This window comes from Musca autumnalis, unplaced genomic scaffold (assembly GCF_047663935.1).
Source record: "Musca autumnalis isolate F117 unplaced genomic scaffold, ASM4766393v1 scaffold_2, whole genome shotgun sequence".
Taxonomy (NCBI): Eukaryota; Metazoa; Arthropoda; class Insecta; order Diptera; family Muscidae; genus Musca; species Musca autumnalis.
In genome coordinates this window covers 204,409,987-204,424,090 of record NW_027411755.1, presented here as the reverse complement: position 1 = coordinate 204,424,090, position 14,104 = coordinate 204,409,987, and the positions used below count along the sequence as shown (strand labels likewise).

Here is a 14,104-nt window from a genome sequence, read left to right as displayed (position 1 = left end):
AAAGGGTCTATACAAGCGCCCTCTGGAAATGGTCTACAGAAGCACCCTTTCATCGGAAAATGGTCTACAGAAGCACCCTTTTATCGGAAAATGGTCTACAGAAACACCCTTTCATCTGAAAATGGTCTACAGAAGCACCCTTTCATCTGAAAATGGTCTACAGAAGCACCCTTTCCTCTGGAAACGGTCTACAGAAGCACCCTTTCCTCTGGAAAGGCTCTATAGAAGAACCGTTTCCTCTGGAAAGGGTCTATAGAAGCACCCTTTCCTCGGGAAAGGGTCTGTAGAAGCATTATTTATTTTCGAAAGGGTCTATAGAAGCATTATTTATTTTCGAAAAGGTCTATAGAAGCATCCTTTCCTTTGGAATGGGTCTATAGAAGCACTCTGAAAAAGGGTCTACAGAAGCACCCTTTCCTTTGTAAAGGGTCTATAGAAGCACTCTTTCCTCTGGAAAGGGTCTATAGAAGCATCCTTTCCTCTGGAAAGGGTCTATAGAAGCACCCTTTCCTCTGAAAAGGGTCCATTTCCTTTGGAAAGGGCTGTATAAGCGCCATTTCCTTTGGAAAGGGCTGTATAAGCGCCATTTCCTTTGGAAAGGGTCTGTAAAACCATTATTTCTTTTCGAAAGGATCTATAGAAGCACACTTTCCTCTGGATAGGGTCTATAGAAGCACACTTTCCTCTGGAAAGGGTCTATAGAAGCACCCTTTTCTCTAGAAAGGGTCTATAGAAGCACCCTTTTCTCTAGAAAGGGTCTTTAGAAACACCCTTTCCTCTGGGAAGTGTCTATAGAAGCACCCTTTCCCCTGGAAAGGGTCTGTAGAAGAACACTTTCCTTTGGAACGGATCGGTAGAATCACCCTTTCCTTTGGAAACGGTCTGTAGAAGCACCATTTCCTTTGGAAAGGGTCTGTAGATGTATTTTTCCTTTGGAAAGGGTCTATAGAAGCACCCTTTCCTTTGGAAAGGGTCTATAGGAGCACCATTTCTTCTGGAAAAGGTCTATAGAAGCAACCTTTCCCCTCGAAAGGGTCTATATAAGCGCCCCTTTGCTCTGGAAAGGGTATATGGAAAAAACCAAAGAAGCACCCTTTCCTCAGGAAAGGGTATATGGAAAAAACCAAAGAAGCACCCTTTCCTCTGGAAAGGGTATATGGAAAAAACCAAAGAAGCACCCTTTCCTCTGGAAAGGTTCTATAGAAGCACTCCTTCCTCCGGAAATGCTCTATAGAAACATTCCTTCCTCCGGAAAGGCTTTATATAAGCACCCTTTCCTTTGTAATGGGGCTGTAGAAGCACCCATTCCTCTGGAAAGGTTCTATAGAAGCACTCTTTCCTCTAGAAAGGCTCTATAGAAGCACCCTTTCCTCTGGAAAGGCTCTATATAAGCACCCCTTCCTTTGTAATGGAAGTGTAGAAGCACCCATCCCTCTGGAAAGGTTCTATAGAAGCACCCTTTCCTCTGGAAAGGATCTATAGAAGAACCCTTTCCTCTGGAAAGGATCTATAGAAGCACCCTTTCCTCTGGAAAGGATCTATAGAAGCACCCTTTCCTCTGGAAAGGCTCTATAGAAGCACCCTTTCCTCTAGAAATACCCTTTCCTTTGGAAAGGGTCTATACAAACACCCTTTCTTCTTAAAAGTGTCTATAGAAGCACCCTTTCCCCTGGAATGGGTCTATAGAAGCACAATTTCCTCTGGAAAGGGTCTATAGAAGCACCCTTTCCTCTAGAAGCGGTCTACAGAAGCACTCTTAACTCTACAAATGGTCAACAAAAGCACCCTTTGCTCTGGAAAGGGTCTACAGAAGCACGCTTTCCTCTAGAAAGGGTCTATAGAAACACCCTTTCCTCTGGAAAGTGTCTATAGAAGCACCCTTTCCTCTGGAAAGGGTCTATAAAACACAAACACGAGTGGCAGCCGTCACAATTCGTATTGGGCCCGAATTGGTGATCCTATGTACCCTTTCCAGAGTAAAGAAGGGTGATTCTATAGATCCTGTCCAGTGAATAGAGTCTGTAGACTCTTTCCAGAGGAAAGGATTCTTACATTGTGCTTCAAAACATTCTTTCCAGAGGATAGGTTTCTTCAAATCATTCCTTTCAGAGGAAAGCGTGATTCTATACACAGGCTATTAAAAGAAGGTAGTCATAGTAATGATGTAGAATTGTTATTGTGAATCTCCTTTTCATTGTTTTTTTCTAGTTATTGGTTTACAAGGTAAAATGTTTGCAGGAATGCTATGAATTTATGTTACAATTAAATTTTTTATGGTGAACATTTTGGTTTGGAAATAAACTATACTTTCCTTTTCGTTTCAGGACTGGAACATTTTGTACATGCCCCACCGATGCTACAAATGCCACTACAACCGAGGCAATTGAACGTCTTTGTCGCAAACCATACGATGTGACACAACCTGACGATTTGGGTCCAGTCTGTTCTAATCGCGGTGAATGTGATTGTGGTACCTGCTTCTGCTTCCCCGGATATGAGGGTAAATTCTGTGAATGCCAGGAATGTGATGTAGACTGCGATCTGGAACGAGCAGATTGTGTTTGCGGCCAATGTGTCTGTAAATATGGTTGGTCTGGCAATCGTTGCAATTGTAAAGAGAGTAACGATGGTTGTATTGGTCCCACTGGAGAAATCTGTTCAGATCGTGGTTATTGTGAATGTGGTGCCTGTGTTTGCGATGAACCATATGTGGGAAAATATTGTGAAATTGGTTCGGCGACAGATAATAAATTCTGTACGTTCTTTGAGCCATGTGTAAGCTGTTTGATTGAGGAGAAGACTGCGGTGCGGAAGTGTGAGAATATAACGGAGATTTGCGGTAAAGCAGAGAAGCATGAACGTTTCACCACGGTTTATGTTAATGAGGAGTTGGGTAAGTTCCGGTTCATGTGAGGATTGTTGAAGATACGGTATTCAATTATTTTGTATTTCTTTCATAGATATCGAAGATCGCTGCTTGGCCCGTGTGGAAAATGAATTCGGCATTAAATGTGATCATTATTTTACCTATAGAATAATGGATCATTTGGAGAATTACCTACTGATACAAATTAACACCTGCGAGCCACTGAATTATGTGGCCCTAATTAGTTTTATTTCGGTGGCCACATTTATTTTGGGCCTCCTTATAGTTTTAATAATCTGGGGTTGTATACGTGCCAAAGATGCCCGTGAATATGCTCGCTTTGAAGCTGATAAGAAAAACAGTTATCTTATGGAAAGTCCCATATACAAAGATCCTGTGCGAAAATATGTAGTTCCCAAAGAGATTAATCGCAAACAAAGCAATCCATTTTTATAATTAAGTGATCAAATATTTAGTTTGTAAGGAATATGAGGATGAAATGACAATAAATATTTAATAACAAATGTGAATTTGTTATTTTTTCCAGACCGTTTGAATTCGAACGGAAACGGGTTGACACCTGGGCACCGCTACAAGTAACAGTTTAGTTGTCATCATCATTAATCTGGAAATAAAAATGGCTCAAATGTTTATGCTTTCAAGTACTTCACAGAAATATAAAGGAGAAAAATTATTGGTTTCATTTCATAAAAAGACACACACAAAATTGTGCGTGTGACTACGGACACTTTCTAACATCCACAAAATCGAAAAACCGCGTAATTTCTATTCATTATACCCTCATTTTTTTGACTAACGAGGGTATATCAGTTTCATAGGGCACCCAAGTATGTTTAGACGAAATCCGTTTCAGAAAATTTGAAGTCGACTTAGTCATGTCCGCCTTGTCCTTCGTAATAATTTTCCAAACTTAGTTTGAGTTCGAAGATGAGCCATTTCGGTCCACTCCCACACGTACAGTTCAAAAAGTTCGAAAAAATTGTACTCACGATAACTTTTGAAGGGACTAACTAATCTTGGTCCATACTTTTCATATCGTGAAATTGCTACCAGACATAGATGAGGTTTCAATATGGACTCTATCGGTCCACTCCTACGAATACCTCTCACACAAAATTTCGGTAAAGTTCAGTTTGAGACCTACTCTCGAGTCACTTTGATTTTTTTGTAACCACTGGTATTCGCCGCCCTCATTACGACGGTGCAAAATTTTTCAGTCCGAAGTAATTTCATCTCGATTTTATAAACTTTTGTACGCTTCGAGTCAATAAAACTTAAATTTTTGAGAAGAAATGCGGATATCCGAAGGGGCCGCCATATTCTACACTGGTAAATAATCTCTAATTGTATGGAAATCGCTTATGCGTAAAATCTACAACTCTAGTAGACAGTACGCCTCCAAAAATTAACTAGTTGAAGGAATAAGTCAAGTCTTGTCCGGCATTACACTTGATTATAAAAAATATCCTTGCCAAAGCAGGATATACGGATGTATTCTTAATCAAGGCGGGTATACTTATACACGCAGAAAAATATATGTTAGAGAGAGGTTTGGATCCGAGCAAATATCTGTTAGGGACGGATTGCAAACAAATATATGTTTGGATCTAAACATAATTTGTTTGTGTCCAAACAAATATATGTTTGCAAAATTTTGTAACATATCTCAATTTTATTTGTTTGGGTAACAACATATTTTTTATGTTAGAACATATTTTTTATGGGTTGATAGAGGATTTTTTTGAGAGTAACAACAGGGTTCTAGCGGCTGCGGAATGCTGGTTTATAATAAAGAGCTGTGTGTTTAGTGTAATAGGAGACACAGAAGGTTTGGTAGTGTGTATGCGGTAAAACACGTGTGTTTCGTACTTTGTTGCTGTTAACCAACGTAGCAAGCGAAGAGGAACAGAAAAAATGGTATTCATGATGTTGTTCTTTTTTCTTCAGTAGTCTAAATACTATCGTTGGGTAAAGACGGTAAAGTGAGTGAATAAATCAGTGTTTTTTCTTTTCTTAAAGAAATGGTGCATTATAATAAATTAAATGTCCAATACATTTTATAATTTAATCAAAAAGATGAATATAAATATTTTATTGGACAAGGAAGAAGTCGCATTTAATATTGGTAATTACATCAATATATTTTTCATATATATACATATACATATATGTATATTTGAAATATGGATGTACTTATTTATTACATTATATAATCATTTGATTCCAGATGCCGATTTCCCGCTTATGAATTCAACTTTGAGGAAAATGTGTTTATTTCAGACCTAAGGAGAAGGGTTCCACGATGTTTCTTTATAATTTTTTGCTTTTTAAAAGTGCGACTTTTTATAAATTATTTCTTTCAGTTTTTCTTTTGTTAAAGTCTGTTATGTATTTCTTTGGAATTTTGTATGTACCTATGTGTCTTTGTTGCTTTGCTTTTACTCTATGCCCTTCAATAAAAAACACCACCATATATAAATGTGGTTACATGTTAGAAATAGCCAGTGAGTGCTTGCTGAGAGCAAGTGAGCATACATTTCAATGTGTTTCACACTGACATTTACGCTCCCTTGCTCTCAGAAAGCGCCCAGTGAAGCATGTGTTTTTGGGTTTGTATTTGTTTGCACCCAAACATATAATTTGTTTGCAGGACCCAAACATATGTTATGTTTGGGAATACTACTAAAATATGTTTGGCACATATGTTAGAGAGGCCATTTTTTTCTGTGTATGGTCGCAAATGATTAGGTCGATATGTTACAAACAAAAAAAAAAAAAAAAAATAAAAAAATAAAATAAACTTAGTATACCCTTCATACTATGGAGGAGTTGGAATGGGCCGACTATATAATACCCTACATCACTACCATGTGTATAAGATTTTCACCTATATACACTTCTGGCTTTTATATCAGATGACTTGGGGCTTACTGAACCATAAAGATTCCCTATATAGAACTATAAAGATTCCCTAGTAAAAAATATCCTAAGCTGGTCTTTAATGATCCCATTCGGCTCGTTTACAAGGACTCCCCTTGCTATAAAGACTCCCTCTAGCTCGTCTATAAAGAATTCCTCCATCTCGTCTAAAGGACTCCCTCCACCTCGTTTATAAAGACTCCCTTCAAGCCGTTTGTAAAGACTCTCTTCATCTCGTTGAAAAATCCACGCCTCAGAACGCCTCCACAAGGAGTAACATCGGTATATATTTCCAAAGGATCTTCGAACAGACCTAAAACTGCACTAAAAAAAAAATGTTGAAATTTTGGGAGGCACCGTAAGGAGTGGACCGATATGTCTCATCATTCAAATTAATGTATGTGTGGACAAAATATTACGAAGGCTACGTTTTGGACCGAATCGACAGATCCTTTCGAGAGTTATCATGTACTCAAGGCACTACACATGGTACAATATGTTTTTTTGACTGCTTTCGGGCCATTTGCTCAGAATGCACAGTGGTGGCACTTACAAGAGAAGGTGTGACAAAAATACTTCTAAATGCTATATCGAACTGATATTGTTATCAATGGTATTTTACAGTTACCAAGACATTGTTGAACCAAATTTGCTGTAATCCGGTACCAGGAGTTATTATTGCATTGTAAGCATCCCCACGAAAAATTGTCAGTATTGGTCCATGATTTGATTTACTCCCCTATGATTTATATATCGATTTATTTGGGCAGATAGCAACCAAATATTCTAAACGACTATGTTCTTATAATGATCTCAGACTTCAGAACACCATCTTATTAAGAAATGTCTTATCGGTCCACTTTTGACCACAGCCTCCATATAGGGTTACCATCCTTTTCTTGGTACTTTATAAGATTTAACTACATTTGTCTACAGAATTACTTGTAATAATGTATTTTTGGTTCTAAATGCGGGGAAAAATCTCCACTTTTTAGCGTGGTCCAACATTAGGGTGTCCTAAAAAAAAAAAATAAGTTATTTGTTAAAGTGAATACCCCCAAATCTTTTTTTCATTACAGTTCTAAGTTACCATGATCATAGAAATCGCTAATAGTACAAAAAACATTATATTGAAACCAAATTTAAGAAAGGATAATAAAATTAAATAAAAATATTCCAAAAAAATATAAATTCATCAGCTAAAAAAAGGTGTTAAACTTTTGGTCATAACTGCCAAAACCGCAAATTTCCGCAAAAAGTCTATACAGTTTTGAAATCTACAGGCGCTAGGCTTCAATTTGGTACTAGTGGCCATTTGTTCGAATTTGTAGAAAGTAACTTAAACTTTAAGGAAATCCATAAATCTTTATTAAATATTTTTATTTTGACCGATATTATAACCAAAATATATGGCAACCCTTGCAATTAAGAGGAATTTTCATAACTAGAAAAATTAAGCTAAGGCAATTTACTAAATGATTCAACTTAACTTAAGGCATTAAAATAGTCCTTTGTTTCATAAATATATATATATATATAACCATGTTTTCTCATTTTAAAATAAAATTTTTTCTTCAAAATTAGTCATGCTTGTGCGGCTTTTTCTCCTTAAGAACCGCGAAAAATGGACAAAATAAGTTGAGTTTCGAAAAATTTGGAATGTTTTAAAGCGATTTGCATATTTAAATGTTTAAAATGACGACATGCATTTTTGAATTTTGTCGTTGGGCGCATCCACTGTGGAATGTGTAGACTTACCCTTGAAAAAACTTGTACCGTCGTAATGGGGGCAGCGAAGTTGTTACAACAAAAAAGCAATTAGGGAGCAGCTCTTAAACTGTACCTTTCCGAAATTTTATGTAGAAGGTCGACGAAGGTGTGAATAGATATAGTCCACATTCGAAGATGATCTACGTCTCGCAGAAATATTACCATGTGCAAAGTATAGACTAAATCGATTACTGCCTTCGACAGTTAACGTGCACTTAATGGACAAGGAAGTTTTGGAAATTTCCAACGTAATATTACAATAAGGCCTCTTGGATGGGAAGAATAAAATTATAGCGTTTAAATAGATACCATAAAGCATACCTGCAGTGAAAACACTGGTCTTAACTTTTCTTATTTGAGGAAGATATCTGAAGGAGTAGCCCATTATTTGGGAAGTATTGGCGTCCTCTAGAAAAAAAAAAACTTGTTGTAGTGGCCATCACATATTCTCTCCGGTATTAAAATTACAACTGATGAACTTTAATGGAGGAGTTACTTGAAAAAAACTTAACATCGTGGAACTTGGTCCATCTTTGGGAGACACTCCTTTCGATAACTATAGCGTCCACAAACCAGTAGAGTTAATCGCCGATTTCGTCGAAGTTTCCCCACGAAAACAAGGACTGCCGTCGGTGAAATTTTCGAAATGATCCTCCGATCATAGTCCTTGAAACATTTGTGTGTGAAAAATTAGGGGGTTTATTTGAGTTTTCTTTCCATGGGTAATCGGATATTTATGTATATATTTACAGATATTAATGAAATTCTCATCCCAACTCCACTGAACTATCAGCTATTGTTTATTTATTCTGAATGAATGTTTCCCATTCTCAGACTGCATTTTAGAGTTGTACTTGTTAGCTCTTTGAGCGGATCGCTCATTTTAGTTCAGCTCTTTTAAGTGAACTAGGTCGTTTTTTTAGTTCATTAGTTCAATCGTTCGTCAATAAGCTCTGTCAGTCAGCTGTCTTTTCGTTCTATCGTTCAACGGCTCTGAATCGTTCGCGTGCAAGTTCGTTCCTTTGTATACAAACACATGTATACATACATATACCGAAAGGAACAAAGTAGGTAGTGAGTGTGTTTGAATTTGTAAACCTGCTTAACTAGATTGGTTATCTTTCGCGCCTTCGTTGATCCTTCTTTTGTCTTACGGTCTGTGCCCAGTGAACTACTGAACTATAATGAACTATATCGACTGATCCAGTTCACACACTCTTTTCAATGAATCGTTCAATTGAACTAGTTCGTTCGTGAACTATACATCTCTACTGCATTTATGTGCTTAGCTTTTCCCGAAATCTTTTCTAATGTAATGATTACACTGTGTGTCATTTTTTGAGTCATGGTTTATTAACCATATTCTGACACCGCAGCGTGACAGAAGACCATAACCCACTTTAGCGGTTATGGGCGCCTAAAGACCTGAGGCCTTAATGTTATAAAGGATAATTTTGTCAGGCTCATATCTTCTAACTAACTTTTGGCGGACAATCTTCTTGATTAGATTGAAGAGTCACTTTGCTTAGTTAAACTGTAATATTGACGTGTTGTCCCCGCTCTCAACCAAAGTCTTTTGTGTTAAGCGTCTGAGTTACTGTAATTAAGGTTCAAAAATCGTTCTCCGTGTCCACAGTGGTTAATTTCATTTTAGAAGTGAAGAAATTTGTGATTGACGGCAAATCATCTACACTTGAAATGTCAAAAATCGATGGAACTCTCGATAGTATCGATTATTTTTTAAACAATTATGTATCGATAGATAGTCTTGTACATCGATATTATCGGATTAAAAACCTCTAGCCTAAAATCTATTGAAATAAGTAAAAAGTATAAGTTGGCTTTGCCGACAGAGATATACCCTTAGTTTGTGTGAATTAAAACTTTCATCTATTGACAATATCGAATTGAATGCCGGTAACACAACTAAAATCTCTTTACCTAATAATTATGTGTTTAGGAGGTTTTCAGATTTGTGACCCTCTTTGGACGTATGAACATGTCGACAATATCGCGCCCACCAGTCTTTTCAATTGATCACAGTATAACTTATAGGTTTTGAACCACTATGTCAGGAAGCATGGACTTTCCCACGAAAAACACAATATCGCTATAGACACAACTACAAGGAATAGCTTCGGTATAATTTTTCAAAGGATCTTCGAACGGATTCTAAACTACACTTAAAATTAATTTTTTTAACTTTTGAGGGAGATATCGGAAGGTTTAGACCGATATGGGTCCATCTTCGAATTTAAACTAAGGTTGAACAATATATTAGAAAGACCAAATTTTGGACCGAATCGTATGATCCGTGCGAGAGTTAGCTCCAGCCAGACAGACGGACTGACTTGACTAAATCGACTCTAAATTGTCGTCCAAACATACTTGGCATCTAAGAACCACCTAAAGTGATATACTCTCGTCGACCGACTATAGGTAAATGAATAGAAATTACGCGGCTTTTCGATTTTGTGGGTGTGAAAATGTAAGTCCTAAGTCACATGTACACATTTTTCGGAATAGTAAATTGTGTTTTTGAGGGGTTTTATTAAATGAAAGGAACTGTTTTTATACCCTCCACCATAGTATAGAAGGTACATATATTAAATTTTTACACATTGAACTAATTATTTGCGAACATATAACGGATATATCGTCACCAAAAATGCCCGAAGACGAAACCCACACGCAAATCGAAATTCGTTTTTTGATGGGATCTGATACATAAAATTAAAATACATGCTCTGGCAAGCTTCTACGTTCAAAAGCAACGATCCTATTCAAGAAATGGCATTTCGGAAAATGGGATAATATTGCAGATTTTGTTGTAATGACGGATCCCAAAACCAAGCGTTTCCGCTGTTTTGGTTTCATTTATTACTCCCATTTGTATAGGATTGATAATATCACGAATAGTCGCCCTCATAAGAATTATATTCCATAAAACAGTTTTTTTCATTTTATAACGTTTTTTGCTTCTCCTGTAAAGTTTCGATTTTGTGGGTTACGTCTTCGGGCATTTATGGTGACGATATGTATATTCTTGATCTTGATCCGTCTGTCGATTGTAATCACTCTAACGCCCGCAATAATTGAGATAGATCGCTAAAATGTTGCAATCGAGTGTCTTTTTTCCATGGCAGGTCAAGTTCGACGATAGGCTATATAGGTCCACGTTTTGGCCTAGGCCCCATGTAACGGTACTTCCCGCTTTAAAGTATTTCAGCTATATTTTTCGACCGAATTAGCTCAAATTAGACATTTGAGGTTTGGGTATTTTACTAATTTTGACCGAACTAGCTGTAATTTGACATTTGAGTTATCAGTGGTTCCGAAACTTCTCCACCAAAATCGTCAATATTGTCCATGTTTTCGAATAACCCACATATAACGGTACCCCCGATTTTCGGCATTTTGAGGATTTTAGCAACAATTTTTTAACCGAACCAGGTAATTTGACATTTGAGGTTTTCAGTGGTCCCGCAACTACTCCAACAAAAATCGTCAATATTGGAATAGTCCCCATGTAACGGTACCCCCGATTTTCGACATTCTGAGGATTTTAGCTACAATTTGTAGCCGAACCAAGTGTAATTTGACATTTGAAGTTTTCAGTGGTTATGAAACTTCTCCACAAAAAAGCGTTAACTTAGGTCCACGTTTTACTATAGCCCCCATATAACGGTACCTACTAATTTAAGGTATGTTGAAGATTTTAGCTACAAGAAACTTCTGTACTAAAAATGGTGGAGATAGATCCTCGTTTTGGTATAGCCCCCATATAACAGTACCTACCATTTAAGGTATTTTGAGGCGTTTAGCTACATTTTCCGACCGAATTGGCTGTAATTTGACAATTGAGGTTTTCAGTAGTCTCGAAACTTCTCCACCAAAAATCGTTGACATAGGTCCACGTTTTGGTATAGCACATATGTAACGGTACTTACCGATATAATGTATTTTGAGGATTTTACCTAAATTTTCCGCCCAAATTGGCAATTTCAAGAGGCCAAAAAACGTCTGTACTTAAAATGGTGGTAGATCCACGTTTTGGTATAGGCCCTTATATAACGGTACCTCTCGATTTAAAGTATTTTGAGGCGTTTAGCTACATTTTCTGAAATTTGAAATTTACATTAGTTGAAATTTGGCATTTGATATTCCCAATGACCAAAAAACTTCTCTACAAAAAGAAACTTCTTTTATCAAGAAAGCTCTACGTATTGGTATACGAGGGCAGTTCGGAAACTTCTTAGCCTAGCACAAACAGCGCGGTATAAACAGAAACAAGTTAAGTGTTTTGGAAACTTCCATCTCTGTTATGAACACATGTTAAATTTTGTTTCGATCTGGCAACTCCTTCATATAGAAACAGGTGTTCAAAAAAGACGCATCCGCAATTTTTATACCCTCAGCCTTTAGGCTAAGGAGGGTATATACACTTTGATACGATGAAAATGTGCCTTGGGGTCTAAAACCCCAAGTATGTTTGGACGAAATGTGTTTCAGACAATTTGGAGTCGATCTAGCCATGTCCGTTCGTCTGTCTGTCTGTCTGGCTTGCTGGAGCGCACGATAACTCTTGAACGGATGAACCGATTCGGTTCAAATTTTGGCTTTCGTAATATTTTGCCCAAACTTAGTTTAAGTTCGAAGATGGGCTATACCGGTCCACTCCTTCCGGTACCTCCCACACAAAAGTTCGAAAATGTTCGGAAAATTTGTGCGCACGATAACTCTTTAAGGGAGTGACCGATTTGGTCCATACTTTGTATAGCGTAAACTTTCTACCAGAGTAATATGAGGTTCTAATATGGTCTCAATTGGTCCACTCCTTCGGGTACCTCCCACACAAAATTTCGGAAAAGTTCAGTTTAGGGCCATCTCTCGAATCGCTTTGATTTTTATTTTAGCAACTTGTATTCACTGGCCTCCATACGACGGTACAAGTTTCATCAGGGGCAAGTCCATACTTCCTGAGAAAATATCCCGAAAGTTGCAAAAAAAAACCCTATGACACCGTGTGAGGTGGTTGGAGCGCAAGATAACTATCGAACGAATCTGCCGATTCGGTCCAACGTATGGCCTTAGTAATATTTTGCCCAAACATAGTTTAAGTTTGAAGATAAGCCATATCGGTCCACTCCTTCAGGTATCTTCCCCACAAATGATCGGAAAAATTGTTCGTACGGTAACTCTTGAAGGGAGTGGCCGAATTGGTCTATACTTTACACATCCTAATATATCTACCAGATATAGATCAGGTTCAAATATGGGCTATATTGGTCCACTCCATCCGGTACCTCCCACACAAAATTTCGAATAAGTTCACTTTGATTCTTGATTCACTTTGATTTTTGTTGAAGCAACTTGTATTCGCTGCTTCAATTACGATGGTAAAATTTTTTTGAGGGGCAAGTCCATACTTCTTGAGCAAACAGCCCGAAGAGTGGAGATCCACTTCCATAACGGTCAATGTCAATCCATTTCTTTTAGTATCTCCTTTTGATATTTAATCCTAATCAAAATGATTGTCGGTTCAAATGCCCACAATTTTTAAAACCCCCTAAATACATACGTATTTTGGGAACAAATTGTTTCAATACACACAGGCTGAGGGTATATCTCTGTCGGTAAAGCCGACTGATACTTTTTTACTTGTTTTACAATGGAAAAATTAGAAATGCGTGCTGTCATTAAATATTTACATAAAAAAGATTTATCGGGACAAGAAACAGAACAGCTACAACATTTTCTTTAGGCCTATTTACATAGTACTCGCGGTTTCCAAGCAAAATCGTGAAAACCTAAAGAACCCCTAAAAATGTGAACTTAAATCGCGATTTATTTGAAAATCCCTCCGGCGATTTTTTTTTTGTTTCTTGATATTTCTCATCTATGGGCACTGTAGTTTCAGAGTTTGCAAAAACTTCTCATGTGTAAGCACCTTCCATTTAAAATTAGTTAAGGCGCACCGTGCCTTGTGAAACTTCTCTACAAGTGGCGTCTTAGGACACGCCGCACAATGTCGCGAGTTCATATTAACTGTGGCCAAAAATAGAAGGAGCTCTCGTAGGTGCATCAATTTTGGTACACGTACTTATTATTGACTTACAATCTTCAGGACAAAAAATTGGGTTGGTCGGTCCACGTTTCGATATAGTATTTTCGGTATTTGGAATGTTTTAGACACAATGACCAACCGAAAGTATTCACATTTTGTGGTTAGAGGTATCAAACATTCCAACATAGAATTGTGGGCTTAGGTCCACGCCTTCATATAGCCCCATAGGACGGTACCTCCCGATTTTCGGTATTTTGGAGGTTTTAGCCTGATTATCACACCGAAATGACTGAAAATTGGTATTAAGTCATTTTCGGTATTTTGAATATTGTGGCCTCAATATCCACCCGATATGACTGAAATTTGGTGTTTAGTCTTCATATTGTTTGTGAGCGTAATGAATATATCAAACTATTGTCTTTATATATGAGAAATTTCCTTTAACAATTTTTTTTGACCGA

At 37.4% G+C, this 14,104-nt stretch overlaps 1 protein-coding gene across 3 annotated transcripts in view; it reads left to right on the top strand.

Moving 5' to 3' along the window:
• The window catches only part of LOC141395162 (integrin beta-nu-like), a 29,643-nt gene extending 26,253 nt beyond the window's left edge, over window positions 1–3,390 (top strand). For all 3 annotated transcript variants that reach the window (XM_073970664.1, XM_073970663.1, XM_073970662.1), the window contains exons 7-8: window positions 2,325–2,893; window positions 2,961–3,390. In XM_073970664.1, the coding sequence (XP_073826765.1) occupies window positions 2,325–2,893; window positions 2,961–3,322 (931 nt within the window). In that variant the 3' untranslated portion in view covers window positions 3,323–3,390. The remainder of the gene's footprint in view (window positions 1–2,324; window positions 2,894–2,960) is intronic.
• The last annotated feature ends 10,714 nt before the right edge of the window (window positions 3,391–14,104 follow it).